Source organism: Loxodonta africana, chromosome X, assembly GCF_030014295.1.
Source record: "Loxodonta africana isolate mLoxAfr1 chromosome X, mLoxAfr1.hap2, whole genome shotgun sequence".
NCBI lineage: Eukaryota > Metazoa > Chordata > Mammalia > Proboscidea > Elephantidae > Loxodonta > Loxodonta africana.
The window spans coordinates 122445646-122467300 of NC_087369.1; the positions used below are offsets into that span (position 1 = coordinate 122445646).

At 45.2% G+C, this 21655-nt stretch overlaps 1 protein-coding gene across 4 annotated transcripts; it reads left to right on the forward strand.

Annotated features, from left to right (window-relative positions):
* The first annotated feature begins 2736 nt into the window (after positions 1 to 2736).
* LOC100674967 (G protein-coupled receptor associated sorting protein 3-like) lies at positions 2737 to 16591 on the forward strand. Of its 4 annotated transcripts, none has more exons than XM_064278631.1 (6): positions 2737 to 2933; positions 4446 to 4565; positions 11425 to 11495; positions 11923 to 11987; positions 12311 to 12389; positions 12739 to 16591. In XM_064278631.1, exon 6 carries the CDS (start codon positions 13046 to 13048, stop codon positions 14735 to 14737), a length of 1692 nt encoding a protein of 563 aa, XP_064134701.1. In that variant the 5' UTR covers positions 2737 to 2933; positions 4446 to 4565; positions 11425 to 11495; positions 11923 to 11987; positions 12311 to 12389; positions 12739 to 13045; the 3' UTR covers positions 14738 to 16591. The 4 variants fall into 4 exon arrangements, with proteins under 4 accessions (XP_064134701.1, XP_064134705.1, XP_064134702.1 ...); XM_064278635.1 differs by having other exon boundaries at positions 2737 to 2883; XM_064278632.1 differs by having other exon boundaries at positions 11923 to 12389.
* The last annotated feature ends 5064 nt before the right edge of the window (positions 16592 to 21655 follow it).

Here is a 21655-nt window from a genome sequence, read left to right on the forward strand (position 1 = left end):
AACACGAGAGCCCCAAGATAGCCTTATTATCAGCTCTCTGCCTGCCACCTGGTCAGCACTTGTGAATTGTTTAGTTTACAAAAAGAGCCTTAACAACCATCCCGTCGGATTTCTCTGTTTTCGGAGGTGACCATAAAGCACAGAGTAAGGAAGAAGCTTGCCCAGTGTTCTTGTGGCAGATGTTTTCCAGCTTCTAGCCAAGTATCTCCCAGCTCAGGCAAGGCCTTGATCTCATCCAGACTTCCTCTTTGTCAACCTGCTGCCCCTGTGCCCCAAACCTTCAGTCAAGCTATCTATCTGAAATGCCCTCCCTTCCTCTCCCCCCACCCCCACACACACTTCTATCCCTAATGCACCAACTTCCTCTCTGGAAGTAGGTTTTCTTTCCTCAAATTTCTGCTCCAGCTTCTCTGAAGTGGAAGTACATATTTACATGCATTGCCCACAGGGAGGAAGGAGAGAGATAATGACACAGTCCATGAAGGAAAGGTGGCACAGTGGTTAAGAGTTTGTCTGCTAACCAACAAGCCGGCAATTTGAATCCATAAGCCGCTCCTTGTAAATCCTATGGGGGCAGTTCTACTCTGTCCTATAGGGTTGCTATGAGTTGGAATCGACTTGATGAAAACGGGTTATCCTGAGACAGGGCCTTTAGGACATCTCTCTACCCTGGAGTTCTGGGCAGCTTCCTGCTACCCTCTTAGTCCTAGGATGGATGTTGCTGTTTCTCTCAGGAAAAAATATCTTTTTTTTCCAAAAGCCCTGCACCTCCCGAACCCAGACAGCTCTTGTAAATCCCAGTATCATTGGGACTTTTGTACCCCAAACCTTATGCCTTCCTTGTGCCAGTGAGGAGGTTAGGAGTACAGGCTCTGGCGAAAGACTGCCTGAGTTTGATTCTGGACTCTGCCACTTGCTAATTGTATGATCTTGCACAATTTAACCTCACCCTGTGCCTAAATTCTCATCTGTAAAAAGGGGGTGTAATATAACCAACCTCTTAGAGTTGTTCTGAAAATTAAATGGGGTAACACACACAGATATAACTATAGCTCACAGTGTCAGTGTTATTTATACTATCTAGCTGTTACAGCGGCACTAGATGGTTAAGACAGAGGGGGAAGTTAATTCTTCAAGTATGAAAGGGCCAGTGGCTGGAAGAGCCAGGGGGTGGCCTGCGGTGCAGTGAATTACTTAATATGGCCCTCCTAGCCATAATCTTTGTGACTCCCACACAAAGATATGGTGGGACTATGCAAATAAGGTGCTTATGGCCCCTCAAGGGGATTGGACTGCTTGCTGCTAATGCAAATAAGGTGTGTGGAGCACTTGTGGGGGTGGGACCATGCAAATAAGATATATGAAACTCTAACAAGGAGATTGGTCAGCTTTGCCATCCCGCTAGGCTTAAAAGGAGGCACAAGAGAGAGAGAGGAGGAGCTGGAACACAGAAAACAGCAAGATAGCTGTGCAGCAGTAGCAAGAGCGATAGCAGCACGAGACTACAGGAACCAGGAGACTGGCGCCAGACAGCTGAGGTGGGGCTTCCCGACCCACGGAGCTGAGAGTTGTAACACTTGCCCGAGAAGGCCCTGAGCAGGGCCCAACACCAGAGGGCAAGATGAAGCTATCCCGATCAAGAACTGTATCCTGAGTTGTTCCTGTTACTTCTGAGTTGTTCCTGATTCTGAGTTGTTCCCTGTTACTTACCTAATACACCACTTAACTCTTAACTCTATGTATGGTTTGTGAGTTCTGTAAGATGTTGCAGTAACTTACAGAACCCAAAGACCAGAGGAAGAGTACTGAGGGGAGGAGGAGTAGATGATGTTAGACATGATGGGGTGGTAAAGTAGTTCAGAAAAGTTGGACATTTGGGATATCTTTAACCTCTGCCTCATAGGAGCCAGTTTGTGTTAATCCTTATAAAAGAAATTAGTATATTTTGGGAAAGTTATTTTATTTCCTTTTCTATGTTATCTATTCTTACATCTATTATAAACACCTATTGGTCTTGCAATTATACGGAATAAAAAAATGGCAGGGAATCCTATGTGTTCTCATCCCCACCCACAGGAAAGCAACTCAGCTTTACAATGAGGAACATCCCCAAGGTACAGGAAGGGAGACAAGATGTCAGGGGATCCCCTTTCACAGTATAACAAGGCCCATTTTCTCCACCTTCTAAACCACACTGATTATTATCAAGATTTTAAATTTATGCCTAGTAAACTGACAAAAAACAAACAAACATGGTAGCTGTCTAAGGCTGGGTTCTCTAGAGAAGCAAAAGCAATAAAGGGTAGATAGATAGATTTATATCAAGAAAATGGCTCACGAAATTATAAAAACTGAAATGTTTCTAGTGACATAGTGGTTAAGTGCTACAGCTGCTAACCAAAGGGTCTGCAGTATGAATCCGCCAGGTGCTCCTTGGAAACCCTATGGAGCAGTTCTACTCTGTCCTATAGGGTCGCTATGAGTCGGAATCGACGGGATGGCAATGGGCTTGCTTTTGGTCTCTTTATGAAGCAAACAAAATTTCTGACAACAGGAGCATGCTTTCTTCCACCACACCGGGCAGACTTCACCGATCGCCTGGGTCCCTGTCTGTACCTGTTACAACCTGTTCCTATGGAGTTGATTCCGACTCATAGCGACCCTACAGGACAGAGTAGAACTGCCCCATAGGGTCCCTGTCTAGTTGCTCTAATTAGAACGCTCTGTCAGGTCGCGCGGTCTGAAAGGCCCAGGTGTTCTGCTTTCAGCGACAGATGAAGGGGGGGACAACTGAGCGGAGGCGTTTCCGGTGCTTCGCGGTTGCCATAGAAACCGACGTAAAGATGGCGACCGTGACGACTTTTCAATAGAGGATAAGACCCGGTAAGAGGAGCAGGTTCCCGCCATCAGGTGTTTGGGACTCAGCAGAGGAGGTGGGTGCTCCGCCGTGGGTGTGGGGAGACAAGGGGCCCCAGAGCCAAGGGGTGATTTCCTGCTTTGGGACTCGGTGTCCTGCTGTGTCGTCAAAGAGAGAGACGGGCTGTTGTGGTCCCTGCCGGCCTGAGGGAGCCTGGTGTCCTTCTCCAGGGGTGTCCTGGAGGTGTTTCCATACACAGGTAGGGGCGATGAGAGAGGGTCTTGGGAGGAAAGGGACAGAGAGGGGAAGAGATCATGTGTGCATGTATGTGTGTGCATCTCTGCAGCTGGAGAGAGAGCGTGTGTGTGTGTGTGTGTGTCACCGCAGCTGCGGGGAGTGTTTATGGTGAGGAATACTTGAGGCAGTTAATGTGCATCATGTCGGTCCCATTGAGTTCCTAGGGGATATTAAGAACCAAGTGAGGCTTGTTGTTTCCCCTGGGTTTACGTGGCCTCTGTGGGTACCAGAGGGCTCCATGACTGCTGTGGGATTTGGTGCAGACTGAGCCCCCATTTATGATTCTCCCATGAACCACTTATAACTATGACAGTTGTCAAGTGTTGCTTTCCTAATTCTGTCTAGATTTACTAATTAGCCTTCGAATGTAGACTACAGCTTCCCTTTCTCCCTCATCTATCCATATACCTATCTATTCATGTGTGTATTAATTTATATCAGTAAAACTAATAGATTTCTATTTTACTCAAAGATTTACCATCTACTGCTATCATTGTTTTCATGTTCGTTTTGTCCCCAAAGTGGCCAGTGGAAGCTCCTTCAAGTTGGCCTCTGTGTCCATTTGACAACTCCCTAGAGATGAGAATGCACTTTGCTCTCTGAGCCCATTTCTCCATCTGTAAGGGAATTAATGATGCCTGCCCCAGAGCATTGCTTTGACGATTTGGAGAGAAAAAGTCTGAAAATAAAACCCTACAGCCTGTGGCATCTGTGCACCTCAGCAAATGTTGTTTCCTCCTTCCGCCTTTTCCCCCATCTTTCTGTGAACGCCATGCTTCTGTCGTTAGCATAATAGAATAGCAGAGCTAGCAGAGAGCATAGATGGAAATATACCAGCAAGCAGGGATAAACCCCCATTTCATTGTGTCCCAATGTTCTCTGTAGTAGAATTCTGAGAATAATATTATTCCTGACCATTTATTTTTATTTTCAAAATACTGATTTACTTTGGTAGCAAATGGTTGTTCTTCAAAGACTAGTGAAGGCAGACAAGACCCATTAAGGTGAAGTGAGCTATATCAAGTATTTGTTTACCTAAAATTTCAAAAAATGGTTACTTTTAAAGAGATAAGCATCTGTATCTACTGATAACAATGCAAAACTGCTTTATGGCTTCAAACAAAACAAATGCCCATGACAAAACCAGTTGTATTTAATTTTATCTAAATTTACTTTCAGGCAATGGTCCAGTAACACTTTTCCTCCCAATACTCTCTGTGACTGGCGCTTTCCCCTCCATTACTGGAAGAAACAGTCTTAGTTTTCACAGGTTTTTCTGTTTCTTCTTCAGGTCCTCCTGTGGCTCCAGCTCGTTGCGGATTCTCCAGCTTCTCCTCTCCCGCCTTCTGGTCCACCGTTTTCCCCGCCACAGTCTGACCATTTATTTTTTAAATCTTTTTCTCTTCTATGGGTGAGTATTATATAATCCTAGTTTTCAAGATGAGGCAATTGAGATACTGCAAGGTGAAGTAAAGTATTCAAAGTCACACCGTTTGTAAGTGACACAGCTAGGGGTTGAACTGAGCACGTCTCCAGTACTGTACTCCTAGCCAGTCCAGTTAGGAAGAAGAAAAAGGCACCTGTTGAATGATGGCAACCCATGGTGGTTGATGTTAGGCAGCAATCATAGCTCTCTGGGTGGAAACTATGCCTCAGTAGTGATTTTGCCATGTAGCAGAGGATGTTTCTGTAAGTAAAGCAAAAAGTTAATAATTATAAAAATGAAAAGGCAGTGATCATCACTGTTACTATGCAGTAGATGGCTTGGGTGTTAAAATCATTCCCTGGACTTCCATGGTGAATTACTTTCCCTTTGAGGAGCTCAGAGCACTTTTTCAGATGGGAATCCCACTCCCCTGTCCCTGAGGCGTTGCTGGTTAGGAGCAGGGCTACTCTGCGCCCCTTGGACAGGTGAGGCCAGATGAGCCCAGGTGCCTTATCCAAGGTTCCCTAGACTTACTGGGTTAGGTGTGGCACTGGGGCCTAGGTAGATCTCCTATCTCTCATCCAGTTGTCTGTCCCTCATATGTAGTGTTAGCTTGCAACCCTGTGTGTAGTAAATCACTTTTCAAGGCTCAGGGAAATATGCACCAAGGATTAACTGGCAGGTAACATAGGAGGACCATCCCATTGCCGTTGAACTGCTTCCTACTTATGGTGATCCCATGTGTTACAGAGTAGAGCTGCTCTATAGGGTTTTCTTGGCTGTAATCTTTATGGAAGCAGATCCCCAGGCCTTTCTTCTGCAGTGCCACTGGGGAGGTTTGAACCCCCAACCTGTAGATTAGCAGCCGGGCATGAAGCATTTGTGTTATTGTCTCACGGTTCTAGAGACTAGAAGTCTGAATTCAGCTTGTCGGCAGGGACATGCTCTCTCTGAAGGCTCTAGGGGAAGGTCCTTCCTTGCCTCTTCCTAGTTTCTAATGGTTCCTAGCAATTCTTGGTGTTCTCTGGTTTGTAGGTACATGACTGCAATGTCTGCCTCCAATTGTACATGGCCGCTTCCCTGTAGGCCCCTCTGTGTCCCTTCTCTTCTTTTTATAAGAACACTACTCATATTGGATTAGGGCCCACCCACTCCTGTATGACCTCATGTAAACTAATAATATCTTTAAAGATCCTATTTCCCAACAAGGTCACGCTCACATGTACGGGAGGTTTAGGACTTTGACATATCTTTAAGCCCATTGCTATTGAGTCGATTCTGATTCATAGCCACCGTATGTGACAGAATACAACTGTCCCGTAAGGTTTTCTAGGCTGTAATCTTTATGCGAGCAGATTGCCAGGTCTTCCTTCCATGGAACCACCTGGTGGGTTCAAACTGCCAATCTTTCGGTTAGCAGCTGAGGACTTAACCATCGTGCCACCTGGGCTTCCTAACGTTATCTTAGTGTGGTTTTAATTGCATCTCTGTTACTAAAAGCAAGTTTGAGCCTCTTTATATATGTTTAAAGACAATTTGCATTTTTTCCTGTAAGCTGTTGATATTCCTTACATGTTTTTGAATGGGTAATTAGTTTTTATGCTTTTCTGTTTTAAACTTTGATATAGAAGTGAGTCAACACTTTGTGGGAGATATAAGTTACAAACATTTTTCTGAATGTTCTTTTAATTGGCTATCATCTTTCTCCTACAGATTGGCTGATGGGTTCAAACCACCAACCTTTCAGTTAGCAGCCAAGCACTTAACCACTGCAGCACGAGGGCTCCTTCTACTTATGGGTGGAAAACCAAAAACCAAACCCATTGCCATTGAGTTGATTCCGACCCATAGCAAGCTGAGATATTTATTTGTTCTTACCATTTTTTTCACTTCGAAAACCAAGACATGTTTGACATAGGTAAAAATGGAAAATTCAAGAAAGGAAAAAAGTAATTAGAAACTTGTAAAAGTCTACTTCTCATGGGTAGGCACCGTTAAGAGTTGAATATAGATATTGTTTTCAGAAATTTACTATGTGAATGTCACTTGTATATTTAAGGACAACAATGAGATGATATTACTTACAATTTTCTGAACTGCTTTTTTCCAGCAAAAGTCAGTCCATGTGTATCAAGATAAATCCAGACAATAATAAAAGTGGCAGTAGAAACACTAACGGTCAATTTTAGAATAAAAATAATGTTGAAAATGGTTAGTATTTATTGCTGACTTCCTCCGTGCCCAACACTGTTGTATATGCCAAAGCTATACTTACTCATTTAATCCTCACAACAGCCTGTGAGGAGGTGCTTTGTAACCGATTTTAATCATAATGGAACTGAGGCACACAAAGCAATTTGCAGGGCCAAAACTTGAACAAGGCTGTGTGGCTCCCAAGTCCATACAGCTACACAGTATACACTACCTCCTGTTGTAAGACCTTACTATTAATCAGGGCAAAGCACAATAATAGAAACTGAGGTACTGTGATCATTAAGGTTATGTGTCACCTTGGCTGGGCCATGATCCTCAGTGGTTTGGCAGTTATGATGTAGCTTGGCAGTCGTATGATGATGTGATCACTTCCAGGATGAGATTTGATATAATATGATCACCTCCATGATGGGATCTGCTGTGAGTAGGCTATCAGTTGAAAGGGCGTTTCCTTGGGGGTGTGACCTGCACTGAATATATAAGTGGACTTCCTGGCAAGTTTCGTGGGCTTTTGCTTACTCTGGATCCTGCACCTGGCTCCCATTCATCTGACCTCCACTTCTTGGGTCTTGAGCTAGCAGCTTACTTGCCGTCTTCCCTGCTGATCTTGGGATTCACCCATCTTTGCAGCCTGTGAGCAATAGCCCTGCTGTCTGACCTGCCAATATTGGGTTCACCAACCCCTGCAGCTCTGCGAATCAGGAGAAGCCACTATCCTGGCCTGTGGACTTGGGACGTTCCACCAAACCAAAACAAACCCGGTACCGTCGAGTTGATTCCGACTCACAGCGACCCTATAGGACAGAGTAGAACTGCCCCATAGAGTTTCCAAGAAGCAACTAGTGGATTCAAACTGCCAACCCTTTAGGTTAGCAGCTGTAGCACTTAACCACTATGCCGCTAGGGACATTCCAGCTTCTATAATTTCGTGAGCCATTCTCTTGATATAGATCTATCTATCTATCTATATATATATTTATATATATATATACACTTTGCTGCTTTTGCTTCTCTAGAGAACCCAGCCTTAGACAGCTACCATGTTTGTTTGTTTGTTTTTTGTCAGTTTACTAGGCATAAATTTAAAATCTTGATAATAATCAGTGTGGTTTAGAAGGTGGAGAAAATGGGCCTTGTTATACTGTGAAAGGGGATCCCCTGACATCTTGTCTCCCTTCCTGTACCTTGGGGATGTTCCTCATTGTAAAGCTGAGTTGCTTTCCTGTGGGTGGGGATGAGAACACATAGGATTCCCTGCCATTTTTTTATTCCGTATAATTGCAAGACCAATAGGTGTTTATAATAGATGTAAGAATAGATAACATAGAAAAGGAAATAAAATAACTCCCCCAAAATATACTAATTTCTTTTATAAGGATTAACACAAACTGGCTCCTATGAGGCAGAGGTTAAAGATATCCCAAATGTCCAACTTTTCTAAACTACTTTACCACCCCATCATGTCTAACATCATCTACTCCTCCTCCCCTCAGTACTCTTCCTCTGGTCTTTGGGTTCTGTAAGTTACTGCAACATCTTACAGAACTTACAAACCATACATAGAGTTAAGAGTTAAGTGGTGTATTAGGTAAGTAACAGGGAACAACTCAGAATCAGAAACAACTCAGAAGTAACAGGAACAACTCAGGATACAGTTCTTGATCGGGATAGCTTCTTCTTGCCCTCTGGTGTTGGGCCCTGCTCAGGGCCTTCTCGGGCAAGTGTTACAACTCTCAGCTCCGTGGGTCGGGAAGCCCCACCTCATCTGTCTGGCGCCAGTCTCCTGGTTCCTGCAGTCTCGTGCTGCTATCACTCTTGCTACTGCTGCACAGCCATCTTGCTGTTTTCTGTGTTCCAGCTCCTCCTCTCTCTCTCTCGTGCCTCTTTTTAAGCCTAGCGGGATGGCAAAGCTGACCAATCTCCTTGTTAGAGTTTCATATATCTTATTTGCATGGTCCCACCCCCACAAGTGCTCCATGTACCTCATTTGCATGAGCAGCAAGCAGTCCAATCCCCTTGAGGGGCCATAAGCACCTTATTTGCATAGTCCCACTGAATCCTCGTATGGGAGTCACAAAGATTATGGCTAGAAGGGCCCTATTAAGTAATTCACTGCACCGCAGGCCACCCCCTGGCTCTTCCAGCCACTGGCCCTTTCATACTTGAAGAATTAACTTCCCCCTCTGTCTTAATCATCTAGTGCTGCTATAACTGAAATACCACAAGTGGATGGCTTTCACAAAGAGAAATTTATTCCCTCACAATCTAGTAGGCTACAAGTCCAAATTCCAGGCATCATCTACAGGGGAAGACTTTCCCTGTTGGCTCTGAAGGAAGGTCCGTGTCATTAATCTTCCCTTGGCCCGGGAGCTTCTCCGCTCAGGAACCTGAGGTCCAAAGGACATGCTCTGCTCCTGGCACTGCTTTTTGGTGGTATGAGGTCCCCAAGTCTCTCTGCTCACTTCCCTCTTTTATATCTCAAAAGAGATTGACTCAAGACACTATCTAGTCTTGTAGATCTCATCAATATAACTGCTGCTAATCCATCCCATTAACCTCATAGTCATAGGATTTATGGCACATAGAAAAACCACATCAGATGACAAAATGGTAGACAATCATACAATACTGGGAATTATGACCTAGCCAAGTTGAAAGATATTTTTGGGGGGCACAATTCAATCCATGACACACTCCCAATCATTTTACTAGTCCCAAATAGTCATTAACAATCAGTCGTTCAGTGGGGCAAAGAGTACTCAGGGTGAGGTTACTCAGGTACCAGCCATTCAGGTCTGCAGCAGGTATCCATTTGCTCTGGTCAGGTTCTCCAAAAGTCTTCTCAGATTAACCCTTTCTGGCCTCTGATAAAATTTACCTGAGAGATTATGCCCTTGCTCTGAGTCTCTCTTGAGGTATCAGTATAATGTTAGATTTCCCCTACTGCATTACCCATTTATTCCTTCCTTTACCTTCAGTTATTATTTCTCCTTCCTTCCATTTGTCATTTATTTTTACCCAAACTTTTTCACCTTGGGAAAGAACATCAGGTTTAGCTGCTGTGCTAGTCTATATTGCTTATAGCAACACCAGTCTAGCAAGTGCCTCCCCCTCAATCCACTCCCATTCATGTTGGGTGGGGTGACCTGGGTATAACACTAGTGGGCTATCTCAGCCACTAGGCAATACAGCAGTATTCACTGTCAACCCCAGTTTTGCCAGATGGGGGAAGGTACAATCCATCCCATCAGGCCCTTGAGAATTCTGGCATACAAGTTCAGGGGTATAGTTACAGTCTCTTGCTTAGGGATCACCCCTGCTTCCAGCGCCTGCAGCTGCATCCCTGGTCCTGGGGCTGTAGCAACCAGCTGGAAATAAGTAATTTTAGGTGACATGGGGAAAAACTGTACAGTGGCACCAGCGTCCTCCCCCAATCCCTCTTCCCCAGATCCCCCAGAGAATCGTAGCAATCTGTCCAGTGGTGATCCACCCTTTGCCCTCCACATGTTAACTGTGAGCACATACTCATGAAAGCATGTGAGCCAGCCCTTCATGCCTTTATCTCCCTCTGTTTTAGATAACAAATGTTTGAGTTGGCCATTCCAATTCTCTATCAAACCATTACTCTGAGAGTGGTGTGCAACATGGTATGTCCATTTACTATGATGTTTCTTGGCCCGTTGCTACACCCTGTGGGCTGTAAAGTGTGTTTCTTGGAACAGTATCTTTTGTTCCAATCCCTTAATGGTGTTTTTGGCATTTGCATCTGTCACAGGATATGCAAAACCCAGTCCAGAGTAAGTATCTATCTATTCCTGTGAGGACCCATTTGTAGCCACCTGGTGCCACCAGTGTCATTGGTCCAATATAATCAACTTGCCAGCTATGTGCAGGGCCTTCCACCCAGGAAATCTGCCCCATAGGTATCTGCAACCTCTGTCTTTCATGCTGGCAGACAGAGCAGTCCTTATTGGCATTTTGTGCCTCAGAGGGTGCAAGAGGGATGTGTCTAGATTCAGCCCATCTCTGTATTGCTGCAGCACCCCCATATCTGCCCATTTCATGGACCCCATTGGCCAACTCACGTGAGCATAGCAGCAGATCCACTCGCTGCCTCCGGTAGCCTTCCAATCCAGGAAGGGCCACAGGCTCCTCCTCCCGGTGCTATATAATCTTATGGGACCGTGGACCTATATGCAGTCGGACATTGCCCAAACTGACATTATGTGGCACATGGCTATAATTCACCGCACCACACATACCACCCACAAATAAGCCCTGGTAATGTTTTCTTCAGGATCACATTCTTCCAAAAGATTTCTTATGCAGATATTTATATATTTATACATGTGTGCATGTATTTATATTTTTATGTACAAAAAATAAGATGCCACCTTATATTGTTTTGTAAACTTCTTATCTCACCAAAAAAAAAAAAAACCCATCGCCATCGAGTCGATTCCAACTCATAGCTACCCTGTAGAATACCTCAAGTTACATTGATGGTGAATAAAAATTAGCCTGTATCATATTTTTTCATGGCTGTAAGAATACAATTGGCCAATAAGGATACATAAAAATGACTAAAATTTATGATGTGCCAAGTGCTTTTTATGTATTGATTCTCTAGGAGGAGGACTCTCCTTTGGTAGGGAGGTGCACATCTCCTGACGAACCCACTGTGAGGGCAGGCTCGCATAGGTAAGTGAGGTAGGATCTAAGTATGAAGCACATGGGGAAGGTGAGGGGGCACATAATGCTATTACTGAAATAATAGTTCCCACTATTTTCTCTGCATGCTTTCTAAATATAGTTACCTGTGTTCTACTACCCATTCTTACACCTCATGCTTTTGTCAATGAAAGAGGTGTGCCCTCTCCTGGGAAATGGCTGACTTCAGAGATGGGGGGAGGGGTATTCAGACAGGCTGTGTGTCTGGGCGGGGAGATGGCTGGGGAATCAGTGGAGGAGACCCAGACAGGTGGTAGGCATTTAACATGGCCGTGAATATATAAAAGCTAAAGTTATAACCCTTGTCGTGGGTTTTGGGCCATCTGCTAGTCCCCCTATTTCTTCTTTTTTGTGCCCTGTCTTTCTGTCGATCCATAGCTCTGTCCCTCTCCTATAGATGTCTGTAGGGAGCTGTTCTCTTGGAACTTAAGAAAGAAGATGAACTATTAGCTTGGATCCAAGGTGGGTATGAACATGAGTACCCCCGTTGACTGGGGGTGGGGGTTGGCTGTTGGCAGTTGGGTGAGACCAGATGACATCTTGGACCATTGACTTGCAGCTTTCCAGACACCTCTGCCCTCACCATTTGTGTACAGGAAATGGGGGTGGGTGAGCCAGGATCATGTCTATAGAGTAATTGGTAGATACTGTGGTGGGAAATGGGGAAGGAAGTGATGCAAAGAGGGTCCAAGGACGTCGGCTATGTTGCGTAACCAGTGCTGTAGATTTGGAAAGGCAGATGTTCTCTGGATTGAGAGACTGCCCTTGTGTGTTTTTGCCCATAGATCTGCCAGTGGATCTGCTGTAGAGCTTGTCTACTTTGGAAGCAAGGAAGGAGGAGAGAATCGCACAGGATCAGTGCAGGTTGGCGTGAGAAGGAGGCCTGCCTGGGTAGAACTGTAGGGGAGTGGTGTACACCAGCATGGGGTCAGAAGGGCTGGGTGCTCCTTAGCCTCTCATGTTCTCATCTCAGCAAGCTTTCCCACAGTCCGATCTCCTGTTTGATGTAGAGGAAAGAGTGTGTAGGGCCTGGGCAGGGTATTGTTTGGGAGTAGTGAGAGTGTGGAAGGGATAAAATGAGGACGCAGGTTTTCTACTGATCGATTTGTACCACACAGTCAGTCTCTGCTATTTCTTTCATGTCTCTCTATGTGACTTTGTGCATAGAGCAGTACAGTGGGAAGAGACTCAAAGCCCCGTTTCATTCTTCCAGATCAGGTCCATCTTCAGTGGCAGCTGTGGTGGCCTCGGAGTGGCAGAAGAACATCCCTCTGAGCAGGTCTGCACCCAGGAGCCGTCATCTTCCTCCAGCCTGAGTGTGCCTCTGCCCTCTGTCTGTATTATTAACAGAGGCTGTGTGTTTTCAGAGGGGACTCTGTGACTGTCGAGCCGACAATTGACTCTGACTGTTGCTTCCAAGGCTATAGGCTGACCCAGTGAAAGAGTGTTAAGACACTGACCCAAGACACCTTGAGTTGTAAGGCCGATACCGAATAGGGCTACATAACAAGACTTCAGCCATGTCTGAGAATAAGAGTGGAACCCATGCTAAAACTAGGAAAGGGGCCGGCATAAAGGCTGAAGCAGAGAGGGAGGCTACTGGAATAGTCAAGGCCAGGGCAGGGTTTGAGACAGATGCAGTAGCAGAGACTAAGGTTGCTACTGAGATGAAGACAAGAGCCCTGTCAGAGCCTACAGCTCTGGTCAAAGGCGTGGCTAAGGCCATGCCTAGATCCTGGGCCAGGTCAGGGGAGGAGATGAATACAGACTTTGGTCCCAGGGCTGAGGATGAGGCCGCTGTGGTATCTGGTTTTTCTTGTGTGGCTGAGGAGAGTGCTGCATCTGGGGCCACACACAAAGATGAGACTGATACTGATGCCTGGTTCTGGGCTGGGGAAGAGGCTGGTGATCAGGCCAATGTTAAGGAAGAAGGTGAAACTGATATTGGTGCCTCAATCAATACTGAGGAGTTGGGAATAGAGGCTGCTACTGGGGCCAGCTGGAAGCCTAGGCCAGGGGCGGAGGAGGGGGAGGAGGATGAAGAGGAGGAGTGGGAGGACTACGAGGAGGAGGAGGAGGGGGAAGTCGTTATTGGGAAGTGGTTCTGGGTTGGAGATAAAATTAGTTTTGACCCTAATCCTAGACCTGTGTACAGGATAGTTAAGCCCTGGGTAACATGTGAAATTGATGAAAGAAATAGGCCCAAGGACTGGTCTGAGGTAACTATCTGGCCCAATGGCCCTGCTGAAATTCCGGCATTGTTGGCATCTGGATACCAGGTCCCGTCGAGGACAAGGCCTCTTTCACATACTGCCCAGTCCTCAGCTGAGAAAAACACGGGTTCCCTGCCTGCGGCAGAAGCCGGTCTTCATGAGGGCACTTCCATATGCCTACAGTCTATAGACGCGTACCCATTTGATTCTGAGACTTGCACTCAGGCCATAGAGAAGATCAGAGGGCAGATCAGGATCAGGGAGCTGAATGGGATTAGGCCATTTCCTTGCCCTTGCAAAATGGAATGCCGCCTGAATTCTGAGGACTTTGAAAAACTTGTTAGCTTACTTAGGTCAAATGCTGATCCCGTCATTCATAAAATAGCTCAAATTGCAATGGGTGTCATCAAGGTTCATCCCCTTGCCCAACAGCTCATTAATGAGATGGGTGTGCTGACTGTTATTGAAAGCTTGCTCCATTTTCAATTCCCGGACATGACAAAAAAGGCTGAAATTACTCTGAATCCCATTTCTGTGGAGGAAAGACAACGCAGGAATATAATACATGTTGTGCATATGTGTAAGGAAACTGTGTCTTTTCCCTTGAACTCACCTGGTCAGCGATCTGGATTAAAGGAATTAGGGCAGCTGAGTGCTGACCGTGACCATCACTTCATTGTTGCCGCTTACCTTCCAGAGCTTTCCCGTATGCTATCCCTGGGAAATCATAAAACCAGAAATCTGGTTTTGAAAGTACTTTTGAATATGTCTGAAAATCCCATTGCAGCAAGAGACATGATGAATACTCAGGTATTGTCAGCATTAAAACTCATCTTTCACCAGAAAGAGGCAAAAGCCAATCTTGTTTCTGCCGTGGCCATATTTGTTAATATAAAGGAGCATATCAGAAGGGGATTGATTGTAGTTGTTAATCCCGTGAGTTATAATGAACTCAAGGCCGTGTTCCGTGAAGTTAAAACGATTATTGAAAAATTGTAAAATGAGCCAGAAATAAAAGAGAAAACTTGGAACAATCTCCAAACTTTAATAGGCTGTATGTTCCCAAAGAGCCTTGCATAATGCTGTGCTTATCACCATGTGCACGTTATAAATTGCATCTTTAACGTGATGTTACTTGTGACAGCCTCTGGGTTTGAGCTAGATCATATTTGGATATCAAATGAATATTACCCCTTGAGCCAAAAATACCCGTTGATCTTTATCCTGTCTAGTTTGGGAGATATGTAGCATTATCCATAAGGAGATCGTGAACCAACATTGGAAGTAAGCTAGCTTGTTCGTTAGTATCCACATAGATCCATTTGTGGTTTCACGTGGGAAAAAGCGAGATGCAAAACAAAACAAAAAAACCCTTGAGTTTATAGTCTAGTTGTAGAAATAAGGCATATACACACAGAAATATAAGCGCCAGTACCGACAGCGTATATATGCTCGTAGCCAAATGTGCCCTCTTGATCCTTAAAGGGAGCAGGGATTGCTACAGTGTAGACTGTTTAATGTAAAAGGAATAACTGTTTTCCCTATTCCACCTGCATGACACAACTCATTCTACAACACGTAAACGGACCTGAGTCTCAGTCAAAATGTCATGTTAGTTTATTTAAGTTTTTTATCTCAGTACCACATTTGGAGTTCTCATATTGTCAGGCTATTTGGTTTATGTCAGTGTCATCTCTTACAGAAAGAAAGGAGGTTTACAGGGGAAACATTCCCTGAGTGCCTACTCTATGTCAGACACTGTTGGCACCACATTTTACAGGTTTTTTTTTTTTTCTGTCTCTCACGATGATCCTGTTGGGTAGGCTACTAGTATTTCTTTTTATTCTAAGTCATTAATCTGGGTACTCTCCAGTGAGAATCCGAGGGGTTTAATTTTTTCCTACATCCCCACAGCTGGCAAGTGGCATAGCTGTTTTGTCTGGTAACCATGTTTGTCTGATACCGAAACCCACCGTCACCACACTGCCTTACAGTCCCCCTTCACTTTTTCCCATGGTGGTCTTCAAGGCTCAGGGATTATTTGGTTTTAATGGCTCAATTCTGCTGTGGATGATGTCCCTGCCGGGCTTGCAATTCTTAACATCTAACTTTCTCCAATCTGGCCATGTCAGTTAGGCTTTTGGCTCCACCTGGCTGGAGGTCAGGAGAAAAGTCTGGGATGTATAGATGGGTTTGGCCCAGCAGTGTCTGCGACAGTCGACCCAAAACGGCAGCTGTCTCAACCGACAAGATGGTGATTTCTGGAAGTCTGTATGGCCCAGAAAGTATTCCCAGGAGTTTGGCCTGTGGCTGAGTTCTGTAAGTCTTATGGCAGGAAGTACAGCCCATGGTCTGAGCTAAAGAGAAAGATTCTGTGTGTGAAAGTATCGGGTTATACGCTTTAAGACTTTTACACAGTTAAATGAAATCATGCTCTCAGTACTGTTTGTAACATGCTTTTTCCCTAGCAGTATATTGTGAAAATCTTTCCATGTCAATAAATGTACTTATAGAGCATAATCTTGAATCGTGTAATATTTTGGTATGTAGTCTCCCGATTTTTTCCTTGCATATTTTCTAGTATACATATGAACACATTTATTCTTTTGCAAAAATGGGAGAGTGGTATTCTGCAACTTGCTTTTTCCTCGTCATTATTTTCCTAATTCATTATTGTAGAGATCTGTCACATGCTTTTTATTAAGAGCTTCATTGAGGTTTAACTGACAGACACTAAACTGCACGTATTTGGTAAGTTTAGAGATACGTATTCATGCATGTCACCATCACCACAATCAAGATAGCCACCATATCCATCTCCCCCCAACAGCTACTTCCTGCCCCTTGGTAATCCCTCCCTCCCAACCCTCCCTTTGTTTCTCCTCCCCCCACCCCCGCCCACCATTGATCTTCTTTGTATCCACATAGTTTTCATTTTCTATGATTTTATATCAAAGGATTCATACAGCGTGTACTCTTTTTCTTTTTGGGGGGAGGGGGTGTGTCTGGCTTCTTGCACTCAGCATAATTATTAGACATTCATCCATGTTGTATGTGTTAATAGTTCATTGCTTCAAATTGCCAAGTAGTATTCCATTCCGTGGTTATACCACATTTTGTTTATTCTCCTGTCGAAGGACATTCGGGTTGTTTCCAGCTTTTGGAGATTATTAATAGAGGTACTGTAAACATTGGTAGACATATGCTTTTATTCCTCTTGGGTAAATGCCAAGGAGTGGAATGCTGGCTCATGTAGTAGGTATACATTTCACTTTTACATTTTCCTAAGTCGCTGTGCCATGTTACATTACCACAAGCTGTGTGTGAGGGTTCCCATTCCTCTCCATCCCTGCTAACACCTGATGTGGTCAGTCTTTTTTCATTTTAGCCATATGGCATTGTGGTTGTAATTTGCATTGCTCTAGTGACCAATGATGTTGAACATCTTTTCATATGCATGTTTGCCATCCACGTATCCCCAGTGAAGATTATGTGCAATTCCAATCTTTTCTCCATTTATCATTATGCTGCTTATTTTTTTTTTAATCATTGCCATTCTAATGAGGTTGAGGTGGTATCTCATTGTAGCTTTGATTTGCATGTCCCTAATGGCTAATGACATTGAACATCTTCTCATGTGCTTGTTGGCCATTTGGATATACCCTTTTGTGAAATGTCTGTTCAAGTCCTCTGCACATTTTGTAGGTGGGTTGTTTCTTTTTGTTGTAATATATTTTGGATATTAGACCTTTATCAGATTTGTGTTTCCTGAAAATTTTCTGCCAATCTATAGGTTGTCTCTTCACTTTGTGACTAAGTTCTTTGATGAACAAATTTACTTTTTACGAGGTCCCATTTATCTATTTTGTCTTTTGCTGCTTGTGCTTTGTTGTCATATCTGATAATGCATTGTTAAAACCTAGGACCTGCAGCCTTGCCGGTACATTTTCTTCTAACACTTTCAAGGATTTTGTTTTTACATCTAGGTTGTTGATCCATTTTGAGTTGGCTTTTGTGTATGGTGTGAGGCACGGATCCTGCATTCTTCTGCATGTGGAAATCCGGTTTTCCAGGTACCACTTATTGAAGAGACTCTTTTTTGCCCATTGAATGGACTTAGCACCGTTGTTGAAAACCAGTTGACCATACATGTATGGATTTATTTCTGAACTTCCAATTCTATTCCATTGGCCTACATATGTTATTATACTAGTACCAGGTGGTTTTAATTACTGTGAATTTATAGTATGCTTTGAAATCACAAAGTGTGAGACTTCCTACTCTAATCTATTTCTTCAAGATTGCTTTAGCTATTTGGAGTCACTTGACCTTCCATATAAATTTAAGCCTTGAAATTTGTGAACATGGAATATCCTTGCATTTACTTAGGTCTTCTTTAATTTCTTTGACTAATGTTTTTTTAGTTTTCTGTATACATGTGTTTCACCTTCCTGGTTAAATTTGTTCCTAGGTACTTAACCTGTACATAGACCAAGAGGCAGTTGTTTGAACAGAACAAGTGGATTCTGCATGGTTTAAAGTCAGGAAAGGTGTGCGTCAGGGTTGTATCCTCTCGTCATACTTATTCAGTCTGTATGAGAAGCAAATGATCTGAGAAGCTGAACTGTACAGAGAAGAACACAGCATCAGGATTGGAGGAGGAAGAGTCGTTAACAGCCAAGGATACGCAAAGGAGTCTACCTTGCTTGCTGAAAGTCAGGAGGACTTGAAGCACTTACTGATGAAGATCAAAGACGACAGCCTTCAGTATGGATTACACCTCAGCATAAAGGAAATCCTCATAAGTGAACCAATAAGCAACGTCATGATAAATGGAGAAGAGATTGCAGTTGTGAAAGCTTTAATCTTACTTGGATGTGCAATCAATGCCCATGGGAACAGAGGTCAGGAAATCAAATATTGTGTTGCATTGGGCAAATTTGCTGCAAAAGACCTCTTTAAGGAACTGAAAAGCAAAGATGTCGCTTAGAGGACTAAGGTACCCCTGACCCAAGCCACGGCATTTCAATCACCTCATACGCATATGAAACTGGGCAATGAATAAGGAAGACCAAAAAAGAATTGATGCCTTTGAATTGTGGTGCTGGTGAAGAATATTGAATACACCATGGACTGCCAGAAGAATGGAAGAATCTGTCTGGGAAGAAGTACAGCCAGAGTGCTCCTTAGAAGCAAGGATGACGAAACTTGGCCTCATGTGCTTTGGACAAGGTATCAGGAGGGACCAGTCCCTGGAGAAGGACGGCATGCTTGGTAAAGTAGAGGGTCAGCAAATAAGAGGAAGACCCTCAATGAGATGGGCTGCCACCGTGACTGCAAGGATGGGCCCAAACATAAAAACTATTGTGAGGTTGTTACAGGACTGGGCAGTGTTTTGTTCTATTGTATATAGGGTACATAGGGTTGCCGCCTCAAGGGCACTTAACAACAAGAATAAAGCCATTGTATAGGCCTTTTTTTTTTAAGGCCTGCAGTTTACCAGCTCCACCCCCATCCAGGGCACCAGGGCTGCCCCTCCACTGGAGCCCTCCTACCCCATCGCTCCTGGGTCAGGGGACGGTCCACAGTGGACTCCTTCCAGAGCTGACCCTGAAGGGCCTGTCTCATATAAATGGGTGTCCATCTCCCCCACCCTGACGGCATGTTACACACTAGGGTGGGGGACCGTGACTGAAAAAACATTCCTGCTTCTCACAAGTGAGTCATCCCCAGAAGTGTTTTGTTGTTGCTGGTCTGTGGGCAGGATAGCTCTTACCACCTTTTCCTAGTAGACATCAGGGGTCACTCAGGTATGGTGCTGCAAGGCGGATCCAGCAGTGGGGGTGGGAGGGAAGAGGAGGATGGTGGAAATGGGTCCTTTGTGGCTTGAACTAGGGTCAATGGGGCGGGGCTGGGGGCGGTGCGGCGGCAGGGTCCACACCAGTCCCACTCAGTGGCTTTGCGCTTGGTGGGGTGGGGCCAGGGGGTGTCACAGACTGCGGTTGGGGTCCACACCGGTCCCACATGAAGGCACAGTTCTTCACAGGAGGCCGCCAAGGGGCGTTACGGGCAGGATCCTGGGGTCTGGAGGTCTCTGCCAGTTCCGCTCGGGTGCATAGGGCTTGGCGCAACGGGGCTGGGAAGAGTCCTGGGGCGTGGACCGTGGGTCTGGGGCTCTGTGCCGGTGCTTTTCGGGGGTGTGGCAATCGACAGGGCAGGGCCGGAAAGTGGCACTGGGTAGGGTTCCGAGGTCCGGAGGTTCGTCCCCGTTCCGCTGGGGGTGGGTGGTGCTTGGCGCGGTGGGGCCGAGGGACGGTGCAGGGCGGGGTCCGGGAGTCCATAGTGTGGCTCCGGTGCTGCTTGGGGGGTTTGGCGAAGAGCGGGGTGACGCTGGGGGTGGTGTAGGGCAGGGTCTGGGCGTCCGGGCAGGTCTCACTCAGCAGCGAGGCCGGCAGTAGGCAGGCAGTACAGAGAAGCAGGAGGGAAGGGAGAGGATATGATGTTCGGAGCTAGGTGGGAGAAAGAAAAGAAAGAAGAGAGAGAAACAAAAGATAGTGAAATAAAAGAAAAACGTGGTCATACTGCGGGAGCCAACGGGTGACGGTGGGGCAGAGCCAAGGAGGCTGTGTGCAACCAGCGCTCTACCTCAGGGGAGCCACAAGGCCGGCCAAGAAAGGGCTGAGGCGGTGCACAGGGCTAGGTGGGCAGGAAAAAAGAAAAGGAAGGGAAAGAGAGTGAAGAAACAAAGAAATTAATAAATAAAACAAACAAAGAAGAATATGGTCCTGAGGGAAGCTACCAATGGGGGCAGGTTGGAACCAGGGTAGCAGTGAGCTGGTGTCTCTCCCACTGGGTGGTGAGGGGCAAGGTCCATCGGGAAGGGCCAGAGGCGGAGTAGGGGGCTAGGTGGGAGGGAGAAAGACAAAGAGAAAGAAAAATAAAATTATGGCCTGAGGGGGCTGCTCATTGGGGCGGGGTGGACCTGGGGTGGTAGTGAGCTGCTGTGAGTAACCCTTCGGAAAGCAGCATACAGGGCACTAGGGTGAGGGGTGGGAAAGCCTGTATCTCTGGTTACCAGGTGCTCTGTCTCCCTATGGGAGCTTTTGAAATTGCCTTCCCATACTCTCTGTCCAGGTTGGGTGCTGGCTGTACCCCAAGATGGCAAAGCCATGCAGTGTTAACTGTCAGGGCAACTCCATTCCATAGCTGTCCTCGTTATCTGTTCTCTGTAGGTTTCTCCTTCCATTCAGTGCTTGATCTACCTCTTTATCCCTTCATTTGATGCTCAGTGTTCCAGGACTGACCTTTGTATCTGTTTTAGTTCTTCAGATCTTTGCTGCAGAGGGATGGCGTGGTGCTTCTGTCTATACTGTCATGTTTGCCACACCTCACGTATTTTTCATACATCAGTAAAAAACTATCCCCTGAAGTCTTCTTTGAACCAATCCATAGTTTAACTTAATTAGTAAAGCATGTTGCCTTGAGCATTGTGCTCTTTTAAAGAGTTACCTATGTGGTATCATATTGACAACAGCAACTGGAAAGGTTAGATGACAAGCTTAGGGGCCAGTGAATTTATATTAACGGTGGTGGTGGAATAATGTGGAAAAGGATAGTGAGAGTGGTTACGCAGCGTGAAGAATGTTATCAATGTCGCTGAACTGTATGTGTAGAAATAGCTGAAATGCTGTATCTCTTTATAAAGTTTTAGCTGAGTGTTAGACTAGGCAGAGCTTTAATATATTATTTTCCATCTCATGCACATGTGTAGCTTTTCTTGTCCCACTCAGGTGTTCACAGTCACTTGAGGATACAGGTCAGCTTTACCCAAGGGAACACCCCAAAGTTGACCTAGGATGGCAGCTGGTGTCTCTTAAAGCAAGATCCTCTTGCTGGAATTAAGGGACTGGATGACAT